At 34.5% G+C, this 19,435-nt stretch overlaps 3 protein-coding genes across 7 annotated transcripts; 1 reads left to right on the top strand and 2 right to left on the bottom strand.

Annotated features, from left to right (window-relative positions):
- LOC110466758 (solute carrier family 52, riboflavin transporter, member 3-B-like) lies at positions 1-6,798 on the top strand. The gene is made up of 3 exons (XM_021523484.1): positions 1-421; positions 2,718-4,013; positions 4,284-6,798. The coding sequence occupies exons 2-3, from the start codon at positions 2,772-2,774 to the stop codon at positions 4,479-4,481; spliced, it is 1,440 nt and encodes a 479-aa protein (XP_021379159.1). The 5' UTR covers positions 1-421; positions 2,718-2,771; the 3' UTR covers positions 4,482-6,798.
- A 90-nt stretch (positions 6,799-6,888) lies between these two features.
- LOC110466762 lies at positions 6,889-12,251 on the bottom strand. 4 transcript variants are annotated; one of them, XM_021523503.1, is made up of 2 exons: positions 10,486-12,251; positions 6,889-8,450 (listed from the first exon to the last, which is right to left on the bottom strand). In XM_021523503.1, exon 2 carries the CDS (start codon positions 8,426-8,428, stop codon positions 7,457-7,459), a length of 972 nt encoding a protein of 323 aa, XP_021379178.1. In that variant the 5' UTR covers positions 8,429-8,450; positions 10,486-12,251; the 3' UTR covers positions 6,889-7,456. The 4 variants fall into 4 exon arrangements, with proteins under 4 accessions (XP_021379178.1, XP_021379176.1, XP_021379177.1 ...); XM_021523501.1 differs by having other exon boundaries at positions 10,660-12,251; XM_021523502.1 differs by lacking the exon at positions 10,486-12,251 and adding an exon at positions 8,846-9,530.
- A 2,091-nt stretch (positions 12,252-14,342) lies between these two features.
- LOC110466763 lies at positions 14,343-19,435 on the bottom strand. 2 transcript variants are annotated; one of them, XM_021523506.1, is made up of 2 exons: positions 19,351-19,435; positions 14,343-15,614 (listed from the first exon to the last, which is right to left on the bottom strand). In XM_021523506.1, exon 2 carries the CDS (start codon positions 15,595-15,597, stop codon positions 14,740-14,742), a length of 858 nt encoding a protein of 285 aa, XP_021379181.1. In that variant the 5' UTR covers positions 15,598-15,614; positions 19,351-19,435; the 3' UTR covers positions 14,343-14,739. The 2 variants fall into 2 exon arrangements, with proteins under 2 accessions (XP_021379181.1, XP_021379180.1); XM_021523505.1 differs by having other exon boundaries at positions 19,356-19,435.

The raw sequence follows: 19,435 nt of genomic DNA, 5'->3' as shown, positions 1-19,435 counted from the left end.
AAAAAAAATGATATAAAGTTTATTTCGATAAAAAGACAGTACAACACGTTAACCCTTTGTCTGGAAATGTTGTATAGATGGAGTTGTGTATTTACTTTCCATTTGATAAGTTAACAAGGCACGATATGCTGTGAAAAAGCTGCTCTAGAAATCTAATTGTTTAATACGGAAATGTCACTTTTAAACGAGACATGATGAGCGGAGATACTTTATCGGTTGTTCGACTCTATCAGACTAGTGATACACAGAGTAAACACATCGTTCACAGACCGAGTATCAACCCAGACAAGTCCTAAGTCTAACAATTATATATTGTTTAAATAACCAGCGTCAGTGAGTAACTGTTCCCTCGTGTGGCTGTTATAGTACTGCGTAACCTGGAGTCCACATCCTGATGAGTACAGCGAGCAACCGAGACGAGGTATGTACCACGTAGTGTCGTATTTATATGGAAAGCATTAAGTACAATTGTATACTTTAAAGCTATTGTAGGAGTCCCTGTTTAGTGTATCCCTGTCTAAATTATGACGTCATCACAAGGACGGCAATTAACTAGCATCGTACAATTATGATACGAAGATATTTTGCAGTTTGTATTCCTTAATATGACTACATTTGTGACATACTCGTTATGGAATCTATTTAGTGTATTGTATGAGTGTTTAATGTATAACATTGTACTACAGTTACTTTATATGTATTAAGTGTATTGTATGAGTGTTTAATGTATAACATTGTACTACAGTTACTTTAAATCTGTTTAGTGTGTTGTATGAGTGTTTAATGTATAACATTGTACTACAGTTACTTTAAATGTTTTAAATGTATTGTATTAAGTGATTTATGTAACGACTTACATTTATTAAAGTAAACAGTATTGCATGACAGTTATGTTACAAAAGTATTATCGAAGATCAAATGATTGTCCCTAAAAGATTCATTTTGCATATATATGTATGTGATTTATTGGTAGTTAGTACCAAAATTTGTTTTTAAACCCCGTCCTAAAGATGTCCTATATAATCAGAGATTCGTAAAGTGACTTCTTCTTTTGTTAATATAGGTATATACATAGTATTTTCTAACGCTTATAATCAAAACACTTCACTAATGATTTGTGATTTATTTTAAAATTGTTAAGGATGATCATTAAATATCGTTTGACCAGTTGGCGCTATCCATGATAAACTACAGGGGGGGGGGGGGGGGGGGGGGGGGTCACATTATTCCTACGTGGTGTCTAGACTCTAAGCCTCAGCTACACATTAGCTAACTTAATATAGCATGTTGTGGAATCTTAATCTTGGGATCCTTAATCTTCTCTGCATGTTAGGATACTGACTTGATAAGACATTTCCCAATCGCTACGTTTCTCAATTCTCGATAGCTGGTCATCTCGTGTTACCGAAACGATTGTTATGTTACAAAAGATCATAGCGACTTCAGGAATTATAATGCAAGGTTTCAGCAAGAATTGTTCAAAATATTTCCGAAAAAACATGAAAAAATCACTATAACTTGTCGCAACCCAGTACAGAGTAGTTTAAGATCGTTGGTAATCCTAACAGTGTGTGTACTACAACAGTTATTTATTCATGCAATGTGCATTTGACAATATCTCTAATGAATGTTACTGTCAATTGTGTAATGTGTATTCTATACAGTGAGTGGTCTAATTATTATTTATCTATGGGTGTGTTATAGGGGAGTTTATTATATACATAGTCTGTTTTATGATATTCATATATAAAGTTTATTGTATGGCAGTTATTTTATTTTATTTTTTATTTGAGAGTTGTTTTTCTACATGATAGTTTTCTTTATATATTTGTTCTTTTGTTTGACAGTAATATAATCAGGCTACAAGGATACCTTACGTCAGTGACGTTCTTCTGGCATTCTTAAAATAATGGGCTGGTTCATTTTCTTGACTTGGTTATCTCAAAACATCTTATATAGCATTCTAACATTTTCCCTCGCACTTATTGCGATGACGCAATTAGACAACTCTAACTTCTTGGATTCCATTGCATCTTCTGTCCCCGTCTCAGTATTGCAATTACTGTCCCCAATTTCTGTCTTGTTTTCATATCTGACATTTCGTTTCTCTCTCTATCTCTTGTGCCCGTCTCCCGTCTATGTATTTTCTCTCATATCTCGCATATTAGTACTTCGCTCTCGTGTCATCTCTTTCTCCTCATATATTTTCAATCCTTCCCATACCCCTTACATATTTCACTGCGGGATATGTAATTATGTTCAAAAATCAAATAACAAATATTTGGTAAAAACATCCAATACATTTTTAAAATGTCAACAAACTGTTATAGTTACATACATTCTGAACATTATGTCTCATTTCAATGAAGGACTGTAAGCCTTTACAAATATTCTTACCTCTTTCGTTGTTTCCTGTTAGACATATGCGTTTGCAACTTGCTTCATTTTGTTAACTATGTCAACTATCCCGTGTTCTATTATTGTTACAAAAACATCTTACGCTTCTAAAAATACTTAATAAATGTGTTACAATATGCGTACTTATTTTTTGCTTTGAAATAATAAGTAATCTTATTTCCTTGTTTATAACATTATTAAAGAAAGTAATAAATATACAGGGGTTTTTTCACTATGAAAATAAAATCCAGATTAATCATTAAAAATTATTTGAAGATTTTTGTTATACATTTCAAATTCAATTTGTTACCCTTTTTCAGAAAAGAATTATCGACCGGAAGGATATTGGAAGACAATTTTAATTATCTTACATCATGACTGACAGAAGAAATTGCAATCGATTTCGCGAAGTAAACATCTTCGTTTATATCCTTGTCGCCATGTTTGGTACTGCATCATGGTTAGCCGTCAATGGCCTCTGGGTAGAACTGCCTATCATGGTCCCTCACTTACCGGAGGGCTGGAAACTCCCGTCATATTTAACAGTGATTACCCAACTAGCGAACATTGGACCTGTTATGCTGACATTTTGGTTTTTGTGCTGCAAATATTCTATCCCCGAGAAGACTTTAGTTTATGTTATTCTGGTTGTAGGGGCAGCCGCTTGCCTTCTCCTTGTGTTTTTCTGGAAGAATACCTCGTATGTACTGGGAACGAATCACAGTTTGGCTTTATTGGTTCTGCAGTTTTTCCTTGCCAGTGTTGACTGCACATCGTCTGTCCTGTTTCTTCCCTTTATGTCCATGTTCAAAACCCAGTATATGTCTGGCCTGTATATCGGAGAGGGTCTGAGTGGCCTGATCCCCAGTCTAGTAGCACTAGGACAAGGCGTGGGGAAGATGACGTGTCAGAATATATCGGTCTTAGACACGACTACAAATATTTCACATAATGAAATTCAACCAGAATATCAAGATCCTTCCTTTCCAGTGGAGCATTTCTTTTATTCCCTCTTCGGTATGGTAGTGATGAGTGGTCTAGCGTTCACACTTCTGAATTACCTACCGTACTGTAAGAGACAACACGTAAAGGTAAAAGAAGAACCCAGTGACGAGGACTTCATAAATAGTTTTAACTTAAACAGTGATTTTTGCCGTAACTACACTACATTTTCAGACACAGTTCACAATCCGTCCATGGTGAATGGCTCCAGTCAAACGTTATTGCCTAACAACAAAAAAGTTCGAACGATTGACATTTATTCTGGCAGTGTCAGCCAACCAGCTCCCCAACAGACGGAAATTAGACGAAGGACTTATGTGTACCTTATCATTCTGATCGGCTGGATCAACGCTCTAGGTAATGGGGTGCTCCCTTCCATACAGACATACTCGTGTCTACCGTATGGTGCCAATGCTTACCATCTTAGCGCCACCCTCTCCAGTATTGCCAATCCTGTCGCGTGTTTTGGAGTATTCTTAGTTCCAGTGTCCTCGAGCCTCGTTATCGGTATTCTCGTCTTGTTGGGTACATCTTTGGCAGCATTCATTATGCTGATGGCTGTACAAAGTCCAACCCCTTTGCTGTACGAAAGTGTCGCGGGTCCTGTGATTATGGTACGAAAGATACATAATAAATACATCCAATGATAATATAGGTCTTTCACACACGGTGGTTATTTCAATATAACTTTTCGTTTTCGAACATGCTTCAAATTTACCAAATATTGTTTTGAATTAATAGCTTTTCAATATTTGACAATTAAAGCCACTTTAAAGATATGCAAATATAAGTCAAAATGGATAAGCTCAACATTGTTCTTTTTCTACATTATCCCTTTACTCATTTTACTTTGTTAATGATTTTATTTTTATTTTTATTCAAAGGTGATGTCATGGATTTTATTGGTTCTATTAATGACGTTCTCAAAGGTATCCATAGCAACGCTCTTCAGAAGAGAAGGTAGAAAAGCTCTGTTTTGGTGTGGCGTGGTGACTCAAGTCGGTTCTACAATTGGCGCTCTTGTAATGTATATACTGGTCAATGAAACTGACATATTCCAAAGTGCTCCTGACTGTCCTTGACATCACGAATTTAATAGAAGATAATGCAAAGATCGTGAAGCACAAAGTTTTGTAATTCTTATGAGAGTTGTGTTTATTTCTCATGGTTAAAACACAACTTATTTCTGATGTGTCTGTATATTTGATAGAAGCCAACGCTAAGTTATATTTTGCAAGACCATGTAGGAATGAAGGCAAAACAATGAAATATGATTTTGTTTGCTTCACACGAACACATATCACACTTGATACCATTCATTGGTTTTTCTAAGTCAAAAGTTAATAGCTTGCTGTGCATTGTAATTAATACCAAATAATGAGTATCAATTTCAAAACCATTGTATATATAACTGTTGTATTACACTACAAGTGTTCAGTCAGTGTTGTACTGAGATTGAAGCGTCAATCATGCATCCATAATGATGTTTGATTCTCCTAGTCATTTTTGTTGATCTCAATTATTAAAAATACTTATACATATTATGAACTTTATATGACTACATACTAGCTGCGTAGATCTGTTTTCACCGAGCTTTTGTAGATATGTTAGTACAAATGTCGCTATCCCCTCATCCTCTGCCGGTGTCGTTGAATGTGTTATTTATATTTAAAATATTTCGTGAATGACATTGGACATAGCAGGTGGACGCCACTGTTTATCAGTAACTTCCTTGCCCTTCGCTTATACCCGTGGTAATATTTATATATAGCAGCCAAACTTACCTTCAACGAATAATAGACGACACTGTTTATCAGTAACTTCCTTGACCTTCGCTTATATCCGGGATAATATTTATATATAGCAGCCAAACTTACCTTCAACGAATAATAGACGACACTGCTTATCAGTAACTTCCCTGACCTTCACTTTTAACCCGAGGTAATATACATATATATATATATATAAAACAACCAAACTTAATCATAAACGACACTGTTTTAACATATTGGATTCTTTTTTACAAGTTTCAGAAAACATGAAATGTTATACTCTATAAAACTGACGGTGCTATATATTGTGTATTATGTTATTTTGGTGGTTCCTATGACTACTTGGCAAACGCACGTTCCGGATAGGCGTATGTGTGATAGATAAGATAGACACAATTGACTGGTCACGTTGTATGTGGACTTAAAAGAGGCTATTATAATAACAGTATCGCGAAATATTAACTATACGTCACCAAGGTATAATACTGTGATATCTTAACAGGCTTTGTAATCACTAGGCCTAGATCTATCTGAGACCAGTAAAGTCCGGTTGTGTAGTCATATGTGACAAATCCTATCGCTCATGTAAAAAGAAAACAAAAGTTTCGTTTCGATGACCATTCGACATCGATTCATTTGTGATAGAAAAACATTATCATATAATCGGGATTAACATTAGAGTTGCGGTAAAATCGCTAGAAAGTTTAAAAAAAATAAAAGGCATTAAAATGAATGCTTAAAAAATTTTAAAAAAGGGAAGAAACCTGAGCACTGAAATATAAAAACATTGTTCATGTCTTATAAATCCTTTGAATAGCTAGCTAGATACAATATCTGTATGTGTATACGATTTACCCATTGTTAACACTGACGAGGACAATACAATCCTACACCGGAGTAACAGTTTAATACCTTGTCACCTGAAAGCAATATATCTAGCAGATTATTTCTGCAAATATACTACACTTGTTAACCTGATTATAAAACGATGTCCTCTTTGGCGGTGAAAGCCAAACCTAGTATTATACAAGATGGTTACGATTTCTGTATTGTAAACACATTGTGGAGTTCGACTCTCGAAATACTTTCAACAAATAAACATGACCAGCCTGAATTATGTTATTAGTTAAAATCAATCGTGTGTGAAAGTGACCGTTACAGGGGGCCGTATATTATAGCTATAGTACAATGAATACTCGAGGTATAGAATAATGTTGCGTATGGATTTAAATGTTGTTAAGTACATATCCACACTCACCGACTTTCTATGACCAGAAACCTACCCACGGTCGATCTACGTCCAAAACGACACGTAATAAACGCCATTGAAGATATTAAGTGTAAATATATTTGGTAATTCGTTTTACTTTCTATGTAATTCGTTTCGATTTTTTTCTGATCCAAAACCTACCCACGATCGATTTCAGTTCAAAACTAAAGATAATAAACACCCGTGTATATGAAACACTGTAGACGTTTGTGGTAATTCATTATATCACTCCTGTGACATTATTTTTGTCTACGTCATCATGTACAGCTTTATGTAACTGTCATATTTATTAAATATTACTCCAACTATTAAATATACAACTCTAGCGATTCTAACGAATGTGGAAGATTATCAAATAATAATTTACTAAAGCAAACTAGTTTTCATTACATTTCACTTCAGTTAATAGTATCATAGAACAACAAGTCCATCTTCCAATTTTTCTATTCTTATTTTATTTAATGATAAACATATTATCACATATTAGTATCGTACTACAATATCCGCTTTGGTTCGCCTCAGTAGCGATTAGATATGGGTAGATAATGATCACAAATGTTAAACGTTAGTTAATCAGAAATAAAACTATGGTGTACGTTAATAGATTATAAATACAATGTACAATGTGTTCATTTACATAACTACAAAGCTTCTTCTCTTATAATAATAGATAATAACCTTATATAATGTATAGTTATAATAAAACATCATAGTGATATCGCACACACGTACACACACGCACACATTCATATATAAACATTCCCCTATCTTGCAATTATAAATGTCCACGGTACCAAAATGATACAAATACTTATGCTTAGTATAACACTTAACACCTGTATATTAATATAAAAGCAGTTTTATGATTAAGCAATATTTTTTTTTTAATTGTACGATAGTTTCGTAATAATCTGACGTAAAGTAAAATTACAAAATGCGATTTTTTTTCAATTAAAGCTATTATGGAAACATGACATAAACTTATTAAAACTTTGTCCGGAAGTAGACCACGCCCTTACCCACACTGCAGGGAACTAACGGCGTCCGACACACCTATCGTATTGCCCGCTATATCTAACTCTCTTCCGGTCTGTAAATGTTGACGATAATGTTCTGGCAACACAACAACAGAATTATCTCCCATCAGGAAACGGTGGCACTGGTTTCCACAAACGAGTTGAATCACTGATTTATATGACGGAGGCGGTGTTGCTGATCTTGGATTCTGATTGATTGACAACAGGCTGGTTATTCGCCCCAGGTCGAAAGCGGATGGGGAGGAGAGAGGATGGCGCCAGCTGGTTTTACAACTTCTTTTACATTTATGTCCAAGAAAGAACTTAAAAACGGCCTCCTGGCCGCTGTCATCCGGGCCGAAGTTGCCTCCCATCGAGTGAATTTTCGGAGCAGTAAGCTGGAACTTGCCGTTTGCGCGGACGCCCTTTACGCCAGTGACTATCATTTTACCGCGTGATTCATGGTAGGCAAAATGACAAAACGCCTCCAATTGTTCTGGACAGCCTTTTTGAATAGTGCCATCGTCATCAACGAATGATTGAAAACTGCCATCAATATAACTTTCGAATAAAGCAAGTTCGTTTTTCCTCAGCTTCCGGTGATGACCATCCGTCATCTTGAATTGTCTATTTAACGTTGACACCGTTTCAATCGTAGTCATAAAACATTTTGGGAATGTGATGTTTTTGAAATTTGTTGCAAAGGCCTCCCCAATAACAGCGTTTTGTATATAGGCCGAGGCTTTCCGGTTCCAAATACCAGCTGCTGTTTTATCGTTGTTGTTGCGATAGAACTTAACAGCAGCCTTGATTGGATCCGCTCCAATCGGATTGACCAATGACATGAGGCCTTTAAAAACGACCATGGTCCCTCCAGTGGCTTTTGGTGAAAAACTGAAGTTTGCGAATCTTTCATCTGATGATGCCGAAGAGGAATAGGTCTCGTTACTCAGTTTAATGAAATTCGTCATTCTGATTTTTATTCCTCTGATTCTGGAAAAGAAAATGGAAAAACGATTATAAATGACGAAAGAAACATATATTTCCCCAATGAAGTACATTACATTAGTAATGTTTTTCATATGACAGTGTCGAGAACTCAAATATTGTCAGTCAATACAAACTTGTGTGAATAGTGTTAGTAATCTTTCGTGGGTTAAAATCACTACGAAACCAGTATTCCCTTTCCGTATCAGCCGTAGTCACATAGTGTTAAAATGAGAATGCACAATTTCGTCCCTCAACATGAGATATATAAGGTATTGTTAAATAGAACATCGAACTCATTGTGGCTTTGTTGGACGTTGGATTAATCCAATCCTTTATTCATCCATAGATGGTTATAAGTTCATCCCTGCCTTTATCAAGAATCGTTTTCGCTTACTTACCTATCAACGGGTAATTCACATGAATAAGGTATGAAAAATAACGTATGTCCCTTTGACCTCAGTATGGACCATTAGGGTCAGTGTCCTGACCAGCACTACCAGTGTTTTTGGTCACCACCCCTTTTAAAAGTATCGTAGCAGTCTTATCAATATGTGTCTTGGGGATAAACAGACGTTATATAACTGGTAAGTACCTCCAGAGGGATTTGGAGCCGCTATTCTGGCTTAACAGTAGGTGTAGTAATCCGGTCTATATACCCGATGAGGACACACGTATACTTAAATTCTGCGGTATTCTCCATGAAAACTGATGTTACGACCATATACCCCCTCCCCCACCAACTCCCCCTACCCCTTCCCCGACCCAGACAATTATAAACACAGATATGAATATAGAGAAGGTTATCCACTTTTTACATTATGGTGTGTATACTTGTAAAGCAACACAAACAGATTTTATAATTGAAACAAAAAAAAAGTTAAAATAGAAAACCGCATTGAGATCGTTTGTCAATTTGTTTGTAAGCATGGTTAGTTTCAGCTAGACATATATCATGATTAGTTTCAGCTAGACATAAATCATGATTAGTTTCAGCTAGACATAAATCATGATTAGTTTCAGCTAGACATAAATCATGATTAGTTTCACCAAGATATGTAGTATGGTTAACTTCAACTAGATATGTAGCATGGCTAACTTTAACTAGATATGTAGCATGGTTACAACATCAACAAGATATATAGTATGGTTAACTTCAACAAGATATGTAGTATGGTTAACTTCAACAAGATATATAGCATGGTTAACGTCAACAAGATATATAGTATGGTTAACTTCAACAAGATATGTAGCATGGTTAACTTCAACTAGATATATAGTATGGTTAACTTCAACAATATATGTAGTATGGTTAACTTTAACTAGATATATAGCATGGTTAGTTTCATCTAGATATGTAGCATGGTTGGTTTCAACTAGATATGTAGCATGGATAACTTCAACAAGATATGTAGTATGGTTAAGTTCAACAAGATATATAGCATGGATAACTTTAACTAGATATGTAGCATGGATAACTTCAACAAGATATGTAGAATGGTTATTTTCAACTAGATATGCAGCATGGTTAACTTTAAATAGGTATATAGCATGGTTAGTTTCAACAAGATATGTAGTATGGTTAACTTTATCTAGATATATAGCATGGTTATTTTCAACTAGATACGTAGCATGGTTAACTTTAAATAGATATATAGCATGGTTAGTTTCAACTAGATATGTAGCATGGTTAGTTTCAACTAGATATGTAGCATGGTTAACTTTAACTAGATATATAGCATGGTTAGTTTCAACTAGATATGTAGCATGGTTAACTTCAACAAGATATGTAGCATGGTTAGTTTCAACTAGATATGTAGAATGGTTAACTTCAACTAGATATATAGCATGGTTAGTTTCAACAAGATATGTAGCATGGTTAACTTTAAATAGAGATATAGCATGGTTAACTTCAACAAGATTTGTAGTATGGTTAACTTTAACTAGATATATAGCATGGTTAACGTCAACAAGATATGTAAGCAAGTAGACAAGTTAGGTTTAAATCAAATTTAGTGACAAGTATACATTATTTACATACGCGTTTATATACTCTGCCAGAGAGCAAATTTTCAGTCATTTTCTTTTGAACGGTTTGTTCTCCTTTCTCCCACTTTTTTCTGTAGCCCTCGCTATTTCTAAATATACTTAAATACGTCAATCATTTTCTTTTGAACAGTATTATAACAATATTCTGAAAGATACGTCAGCTTACCTTTGAATCGAGAAATGAAAATATATATCTAGTATTTCTTCGTTACGTGGGTGCTTTGGTTGGGTCACTTGTTTTTGTCGTTTAAACGATGATCGGGTACCGACTTGATTTATATACCAATCATATTATCTATAAATAGCACCGGGAAACCACCGCTATTTCGAAATATACTTAAATACGTCAATCAATCTATTACGCAGTAATTTCTCCCGTTTAAACCTAGACCCCGTAGTGGATCCAGATGAGTAGTTAAACACTGTAGCAAGTTTATACGTTTTACCTGCATTACAGGTAGTTTAAGCTTCATGTAGAGCGAGAGTAATATTGCGGTAGTTTTTGGAAGTTACCTGTAGTCAAGTCTGTTAAATCAAATCAACTTCGCATCAACAGTTTGATGACTGAATGACATCAATTAGGATTATTTTATATAAAAAAAAAGAAAAAAAAATAAAATATGTTAACTTAACGTGGACAGTTTTAACATTTTAATTGCGATAACTTGATTTTTATAATTCATTACAATTGATTAAAATTTCACTTATTGTAAAACAAAATGTCGCTTATTTCATAATCATAAGTATAAAAAATATATTCATATAACATAGTTATTATCATGTACGTGCATGTATTTACGTCAATGTATGAGTCAGTTGTTGTATTTAAAGGTCTGTTTCTTCACGGGTCATCCAACTTCAATTATTAATTTCCATATATAGCTCTTTTATTTACAATCGACTTGAGTAAAGATAAAAATAAAGAAAAACTCGGTTAGTATTTCCTAATAACCACGGACTGTGACGCAGGTTGATGAACATCAGCCCAACACCCTAACATATACTTTAAAATAATGCTTAGGCGTATTTTTTATTTGCTTCAAAGATGGAGTGTATATTTTAAAATTTATGGTAAATGAAACAGTATATGGAATACGAGTTCTTAAGCGTAAATGTCGCAGGAAAGGGTAGATTTCAATACTCAGGATAAAAACAGTGGGGATATATGGTTTAGTACTTTGGGTTTACTTTTTATGTTTTTATGTTTTTGTATTAAGGGTTAATTAATTATATAAGGAATATGCTTTGATATTAAATGTTAATAAAATATATAAGGAGAATATTTTAGTTTTAAGTGTTTATTAAATATACCAAATGCACACTATACGACTAGAGTATTACTATTGTAAACGAAGTTTCCCTTTTCAAAGTAACTCGAGCAATTCGTACAAATGGCGGCCTGGAAATTTTCGTTAACAGGTTATGAATTGTTATTAATTTATTAACAATTTTTGTCTTGAGAGGATAAAACGACGTTGTCCCGGAAGTTAAAAAAAAAGATAATATAATCAAACATGGACACACTCAACACATAAAGTTTACTCTGGAGTAACAAATAATACGTGTGAAGTACGGCCGGCTATGAAGTAGTGTAGATGCAAACAAGTTCCTTCTTAGAAGATTGACCTTTAACCTTTCGGAAAATTGATGTCGTCGTGTTTGTCGTCGAGTTTGATAGGTTATCATAATGTAGATACATGGTTATCATATATCGAGGGAGGGTATCTTTTTATGTATCACGTATTTGGATTATTTTTGACAAACTTTTATTATTTGATATACGTAATGGGAAAAATTGCGTTGTACGACATTTTATCAAAATTGAAAATTAAATGAATCTTAACATTCCTTAAAAAGAATAAACAAACAAAACAAAAAAAAATTAGCTTTTTATGATACATTTTATTTAAATAGACAATTTAATAAATTTGTACTTGTTTTCGAAGCCTTGTATTATGTATATTATTTATATTTCTGCAATATATTGACAATAAAAAAAGAGTTGAAACTACATGTACATACATCGTAACATACATTAAAAAATTGGTAAAAGTAATAGCACTAGATATATTCATGAGGGAGCTGAGTATGTGGCATTTTTAAAATCGATTAAACAGGATATTTGCAAGCCATTTTGATTTAATGTGTGGTTTATAATAAAACTACCTCTAAGTTTTGGAAATGAACACTTCTAATGAAATTAGACTCCAGACATAATCCTCAATGACGACGGAGGCTGAGTGTTTAAGGCAATGTCGTCCATACGGAATATCAACATAAGGACCCACCTCTTTGCGTCTCCATTTTACGCTTTTTGCACGGGTGTCATGAACACGCCACTCTTTACATATTCAATTAAATGCATATTGAGATAATTGTCCTGTAACTTTATGTATAATGCTGATTTGTATGTCTTTTTTATCTACTATATCTATAAATCTCACTGTAGAAATATTATTATTCATGTGTTGTAAAGCGCCTTAGACTAATTTGACAAAATATATAAGCGCTTTATAAATGTTGTATATTACTACTACTTCTCATTATCAGTTAAGAGCGTACCAGATACTTACACCAATAGGTATTCATAGTGAGTTTTCGATTTTTTATTCTGTCTAAAGTTTTCTAAAGAGAACTGTATCTCCAGGTCCGCTAAACATGTTTCTTTAGAAAATAATTATAACGCGGTACGTGATAATGAACAGCTGTATTTATTCAGATTGTTAGCATGACTAAGCCAAAACCGGAAGTAGTTATCATATATATGTGATTCGTTGGTAGGGTAGAATGCTCTCACATTACAAGCTAAGTCAAGACGAAGTTTATCTTCCGTTTAAAAGCACATGTGCAAGTTAGTATGAAGTATTATTGAGTTACTTCCCTTAGGGTCGTGTTTTGATTCTTAAACAGAAGTCGACAAACGTGGAAGGTATGTTAATATTACAATAAGTTTAACAGATGATAAGATGAGGAATCATCACATTGATCCCTGCTGGTTAAACAATATTCACGGTATTCGCGGTAAATTTTGATACGGTTTTTTTATAAGAGAAACTTATTGAGGATTCTAGAAGTAAATTGATATTTCCCTACCTTAAGAGTAGGACAGAAAAAAATCCCCACGAGGATGATATACCTGACTGTCTAACCGGAGGCTGCCTCTACGGCGAGCCAACTTAACATTCAACGAGCAATGTCAATCCCGAATTTCATAAAACTATATCATATATCTTATAAAGTATATAAGATATATTATATGATATACGAGATATCTTATGCAATATATATATATCTTATATATTTCTCATATACAAATTAAATATCTTATATAGATATCTTATAAACAAATTGTGAGTTTTTTATAAGACATCTCATATGCTGATAAGATAAGATATCTCGATTTATTTTCTGTGCAAGATATATCATACAATGTATAATCTGTAAGATAAATGATATCATGTGAAATCTCGTCACTATATAACATATCTTATATAGTATATGAGATACCTTATATATTATAAAAGATATCTTATATTCTTAATTAAGATATCTCATTTAGTTCTATATGAGATATATCATATGGTATATAAGATATCTTGTATATTATACAAGATACCGATAATACCATATAAGATATCTGATTAAATAAGATAGATAAAATTAGATAAAATATCGACATTGCTCCTTGAATAAATGCTAAGCTGGCTTGCCGTATGCTTAAAAATAAGTCAAACGAGACTACATCAGCCGTGGGTTACACCGTCAGGGTTCTCCTCCCTGAAAATGAAACTTTCTTTTTTTCCCAATATTTCTATAATCCAAATGAATAAAAACAATTACCCACAGGTGAGCAATACAAATCGAGGACGATTTTATTTGTCATGATATAGACAATGGCAGTATTATTACAACTAGTCATTTGTAAAAAGCATTTACCTTGTAAGTGACAGAGATACAACATAAATATATGTGATAAATTTACTTGGCCTATTAATTCAGTGCAATACACAAATGTGTTACAACTTTCGGTTGAGCACACGCTGACGCTTCAGGCTGGTTTTCAACCCGGGTTAAGCCAGAACAAAAATTTCCTGTCCGATAGTGTGGATATCTCTGCCCAAGGAGTGAGAAGTCATAATCAATATATCACAATCTATCACTATCAAACCTCTAGATAACTCCACATTTATACTGCAGTAAGTTCCTTTAAAACAAAAACAAATCCAGAAATCACGTCGATATTCAGTTATGCCTGTCCTGAATAAACCGCTACTTGAGCAGAACCAAAAACGCGTTCCATCCCACCTGTTGCTTTATCAGACTGATTGTACCGTGGTTTATGTTTACGATTGTCTGTGAGGAGCGACAAGTGTTTGCACAATGCGTTACATTTATGGTTCTTGACAAAGTTTTCTATTCCCCGTGTTCCTTGATCTTCAGCACCAAATGTCTGGTCGACAGAGTGTACGCACGGAATGGACAGGCGGGTGTGTTGTCCGTTATGGACACCGGTAAGACCACAAACCACAAGTGTCTGGCCACTTGACACCAGTGTGTAATGACAAAATGCTGACAATAATCTTTCAAAGTCACAGTAGGTTCTTCCCTGTTCTTTTCCGTCTGTCTCCTTCGTTCTGTGTCCTTTTTCGTCAACAAAAGAAACGTATTCTCCTAACAAGCGTCTCTCAATGAAAACCCATTCGTCTTTCTTCAGTATTTTGTGGTGTCCTCTGATGACCTTGAAGAACCTATTCAGACACCGAGCCGTTGAGGCCAACCTTGTAACAACCGGCTGCCCGAACGACACGGGCGAATGTGTCATTCGACACATGCACAGGAATTCTTTGATGTAATATTGTTTGAAGAATCCCTCCAAATACGTTTCTGCATATTTGGTTGCAAGAAGCATATCTTTCACGTCATTGTTACTGAAAGATTCCCCAGTAGAAGTTCTGACAAGGACTCTAGTTTGATCGATACGATTAGTAGAAAAGTGCATTCCTTTGTAGCACGTGTGTTTCTGGTCCTGGTGGAAAGGATAGAACTCAAAACTTGTGTGGCCTTGTAGATTCTCTGTGTGGTAAGGATACGTAGAGTTGTCCATTACTGCAGCGATGAACTCTGTTTGAAAGGAGAAGTCATTGTTTAGAAACAAAAATAAGACTTGTGTGGCATTTCTAGTTTGTTGTGATGTACATCGCCCCAGCACACATATAACAAACAAGGCTACAATACTGTAAAAGTCCTTACTTTAGCGGACTCATATGTTAGTGTATACTTTGATTTCTAAAAATTAGCGCATTGAAGATTTTTTGCAATAGACAAACAAATACAAGAACTTCAATAAGCGCAGTCATAATTATACGCAAGATTAAAATTGAGACAAGCGCTGAAATAAAACACCGATAAATATGTGCGTTTACAGATTATTATTTGTATATATTATACTCAAGTCAAAAAACGTATGTGACTTGTGAAATCTGGAGATAAAACAGCAAGAGAACACCGAGGTGTCAACACAACTGTAATTACGGCCCCGTATCGGAGATACGGGTGCCCTATAGTAATCAATCTGTATGTCTGTGTGTCTGTATGTCTGTGTGTCCGTTCGTCCATCTGTCTGTCTGTCTGTCTGTCTGTTCCTTTTTTGTTCCTTGCTGATAACTTTGGTATTTATTGACCGATGAACATGAAACTTAGTCAATATGCTCAGTTAACAAAAATACACATTGAGGTAAAAAGTCAAGGTCAAAGGTCAAAGTTATTAGGTTCAAAGGTCCAGGTCAAATTTTGCATCTTTTCACTGATGAAAATTTTGTTGATCAGAACAAGGAGTCAACTGCCTAAGGTCAAGGTCATTGGGTCAGGGGTCAAGGTTAAAGGAGATGGAAGGAAGCAAGAATCACATCATAATACTTTTTTAAGTCCAAATGTAAAACGTCAAGCTCAGCTACATGGGCAGATTGATTCTTGATGATTTTTGGAGATATATTGCCACATGACGGGGCCCTTACTGACCTGTCAGTGTTCTAGTTCAGTCACAAAAACGATAAAAGATTGACGTAAAGGCTCTTGAAAAGTATAAAAGGAGAATAAGACCAGACCAAGACCGGGAAGGATAAGCGTCTTCTGTTTCATCGATGACACAAGTACGCAATCCTTGGTCAAATCAAAGTAATGGCTGACCTTCAAACGAGAACAGCGGTGTTAACAACGAAATATCGAAGCATATTAAGGAGCGTGATCCAAATATCTTCTTTAACAAAATTGTACAATGATATCGTGATAGTGACCATAAATCTTAACCACAATCTTCATCAACCTGCATAAATCAAAACCATTAGTTGTCAGTCTCTCCGTGTAAAGTCGACAAATATTAAGGAAATCATTATATTAGGATCAAGCTCTCGAAAAATGAGTCAACTGCGACACATAAACACCTTATGTTGGGGAAGCACGGATGTTACGATCAAGAATGGAAAGATCGTCACGCTTTAATTATTATTTAGCCGTTTCTGTTGGTTGTATTCTAGGTTTATACCATGTAAAGAGACTGAAGTAGAAGGGCCTCCTGTGCCCTCAATTTCAAACAGATGGTTATACGATCGACGTGGTCATAGGATGTCTTGTTTTTACACACCAAAAAACGGAAATTACGAAACGTAGAATCATTTTTTAATTTACCTTTAAACTAAACTATATCAATGATATATTTAATATATTGTTCCATTATTTGAAATCAAACAAAATATTTTTCAGTGTTTTGGCACACGGCTGGATAATTATCTTGCGTATCTGTTGATAATATTAATATAATTATCCGTTTCTTAGAATTATAACCATACGGAAGAGCAGTAGCGCCAATGAGAATAAACAATAATTTCGTTTTTTCGTGTTTATAACTCGAAATTTCAAGATAGTAACTCGAGATTTCGACTTAATAACTCAAAATTTCAAGATAAGGGTTTTCATATAGTGTGGCGACCTGGCGTTTAGGAAGGTTCATTGTCCAGGGGCGGAGCAACGGTCGGGCTAAGGAGGGAGGGGAGCGATACCTCCCGAAGCTGTAGGAATACAAATGAATGAATATTTCATTTTTTATTTATTTTTTATTATGAGCATGCATGGTCAATACAGATATACTGATTTCGTCTAAAGCGCAACTCCCCCCTAGACGTGTCAAATGACACTTGATAGAAATCTAGAAGCGCTTTCGTGTAATCTTGGGTATTTTAAAATGTATCAAAGCTTAAAATTTAACACAGTTTGATGTACTTAGGATTTTATTTAAACCAGATTCTGCCCAATCCGGACGTTTGTGTAAACCGGCCAAATTATTTGGTCTTTAATTACTTTACATCATTGATTAAACTCCGGACTAAGTAAACCGTCTTTGTTTCCCAGTCTAATACTCTCTTTCTGTTAATCTATATCAAGTTCTGATCATTTTCAACTTTCACTAATATTCAATTATAGCCTTTGGCTGAGGTCGATACCTGGATTTATTAACCCGAGAAAAGATATATTAACAGAGGAGGCAGTTTCTCGGATTGATAAATCCAGGTATCGACCGAAGTTAAAGGCTACAATTGTTTTATTAATTTCAAAACAGTAATGTAAGCAATCTGAAAAAGAAAAAAAACAGACTCGAAAGCGGGACGGTGCATTGTTTGGAGACACGTCATAATTCTTTTTTTTAGAAATACCCAGTCCTTCAACAAAATCACGCGATCCATGTCAATATCGGTTTTTATCGGTGGACACGTGATGCACTCCTGGCCACAATCACGTGTCAGTAATAATATGAAAAAATAATAACATCATATGTTATTGACTTGGAGCGCGTGATTTTTGTTGAAGGACTGGGTGTTTCTAAAAATATAATTAGGACGTGTCTCCAAACAATGCACCGTCTCACTTCCGAAGCTTTTCTGTTGTGGGTTTTTTTTCAGATTGCTTACATTACTGTTTTGTAAAATAATAAAACAAATGTAGCCTTTAACTTCGGTCAATACCTGGATTTATCGACCCGAGAAAAGGTATCGACCTCAGCTAAATGCTATAATTGAATAATATCCGGTAGAGTTGAAAATGACTGGTCAACTCTTAACTTTCCTGTCTGGTAATAAGGATTGAACTAGAATACAACGTGTTTTGATGCCGGTTCACAGAGAGTATATTTATTAATGTTAAGAAGGTATTAGACCAGGAAACAAGGCAGAATGAGTTCGAAGTTTTATCAATAAAGTTATAGAATTAAAGACCAAATACATTTGCCGGTTTACAAACAGATCCAGATGGAACAGATTCTGGTCTTAACAGTTATTATTATCTCGAAATTTCGAGTTACAAAGTCCAAATTTCAAGTTAATATCTTGAAATTTCGAATAAGCAAGTCGAAAGTTGTAGAATTAAAGACCAAATACGTTTATTATCTTTAAATTTCCAGTTACTATCTTGAAATTTCGAGTTATTTAATCGAAATTTCGATATTTTATCTTGAAATTTCGACACGAAATATTAACACGAAAAAACGAAAAAAAATAATTCTACATGACCCTAATGCTCTTCCGAATAACCATGACGGGTGATGTGGCAAAAGAATTTTGCCTCACGGAAATTACGTTAAAGTTTTACTTTTAGGCTGGTTTGATTATTGACATCTTAATAACAGAGCATCGTTTAATAATAAAATTATTAGAAACACTTGATTTTTTTTGTAACATGGTGAAAGTATATCAAAAGTTTTATCAAAATTGGATGTGAAACAACAAAACAACTCTTTCACTTTAAAACAGATTTCAATGGTAAAGTGACGTTACGTGAAAAACTTTTAAAATTTAAAAAACAAACTTACCTTACTTAAATAGCTGTATTCTTCCCGTGCGACAAACATATAACGTATGACGACACATTAGCCACTGTGAACGTTCAAGCCATTG

Source organism: Mizuhopecten yessoensis, unplaced genomic scaffold (genome assembly GCF_002113885.1).
Source record: "Mizuhopecten yessoensis strain PY_sf001 unplaced genomic scaffold, ASM211388v2 scaffold11145, whole genome shotgun sequence".
Lineage (NCBI taxonomy): Eukaryota > Metazoa > Mollusca > Bivalvia > Pectinida > Pectinidae > Mizuhopecten > Mizuhopecten yessoensis.
The sequence above is the reverse complement of the archived record's forward strand: the minus strand, read 5'-3'. Positions and strand labels throughout refer to the sequence as shown.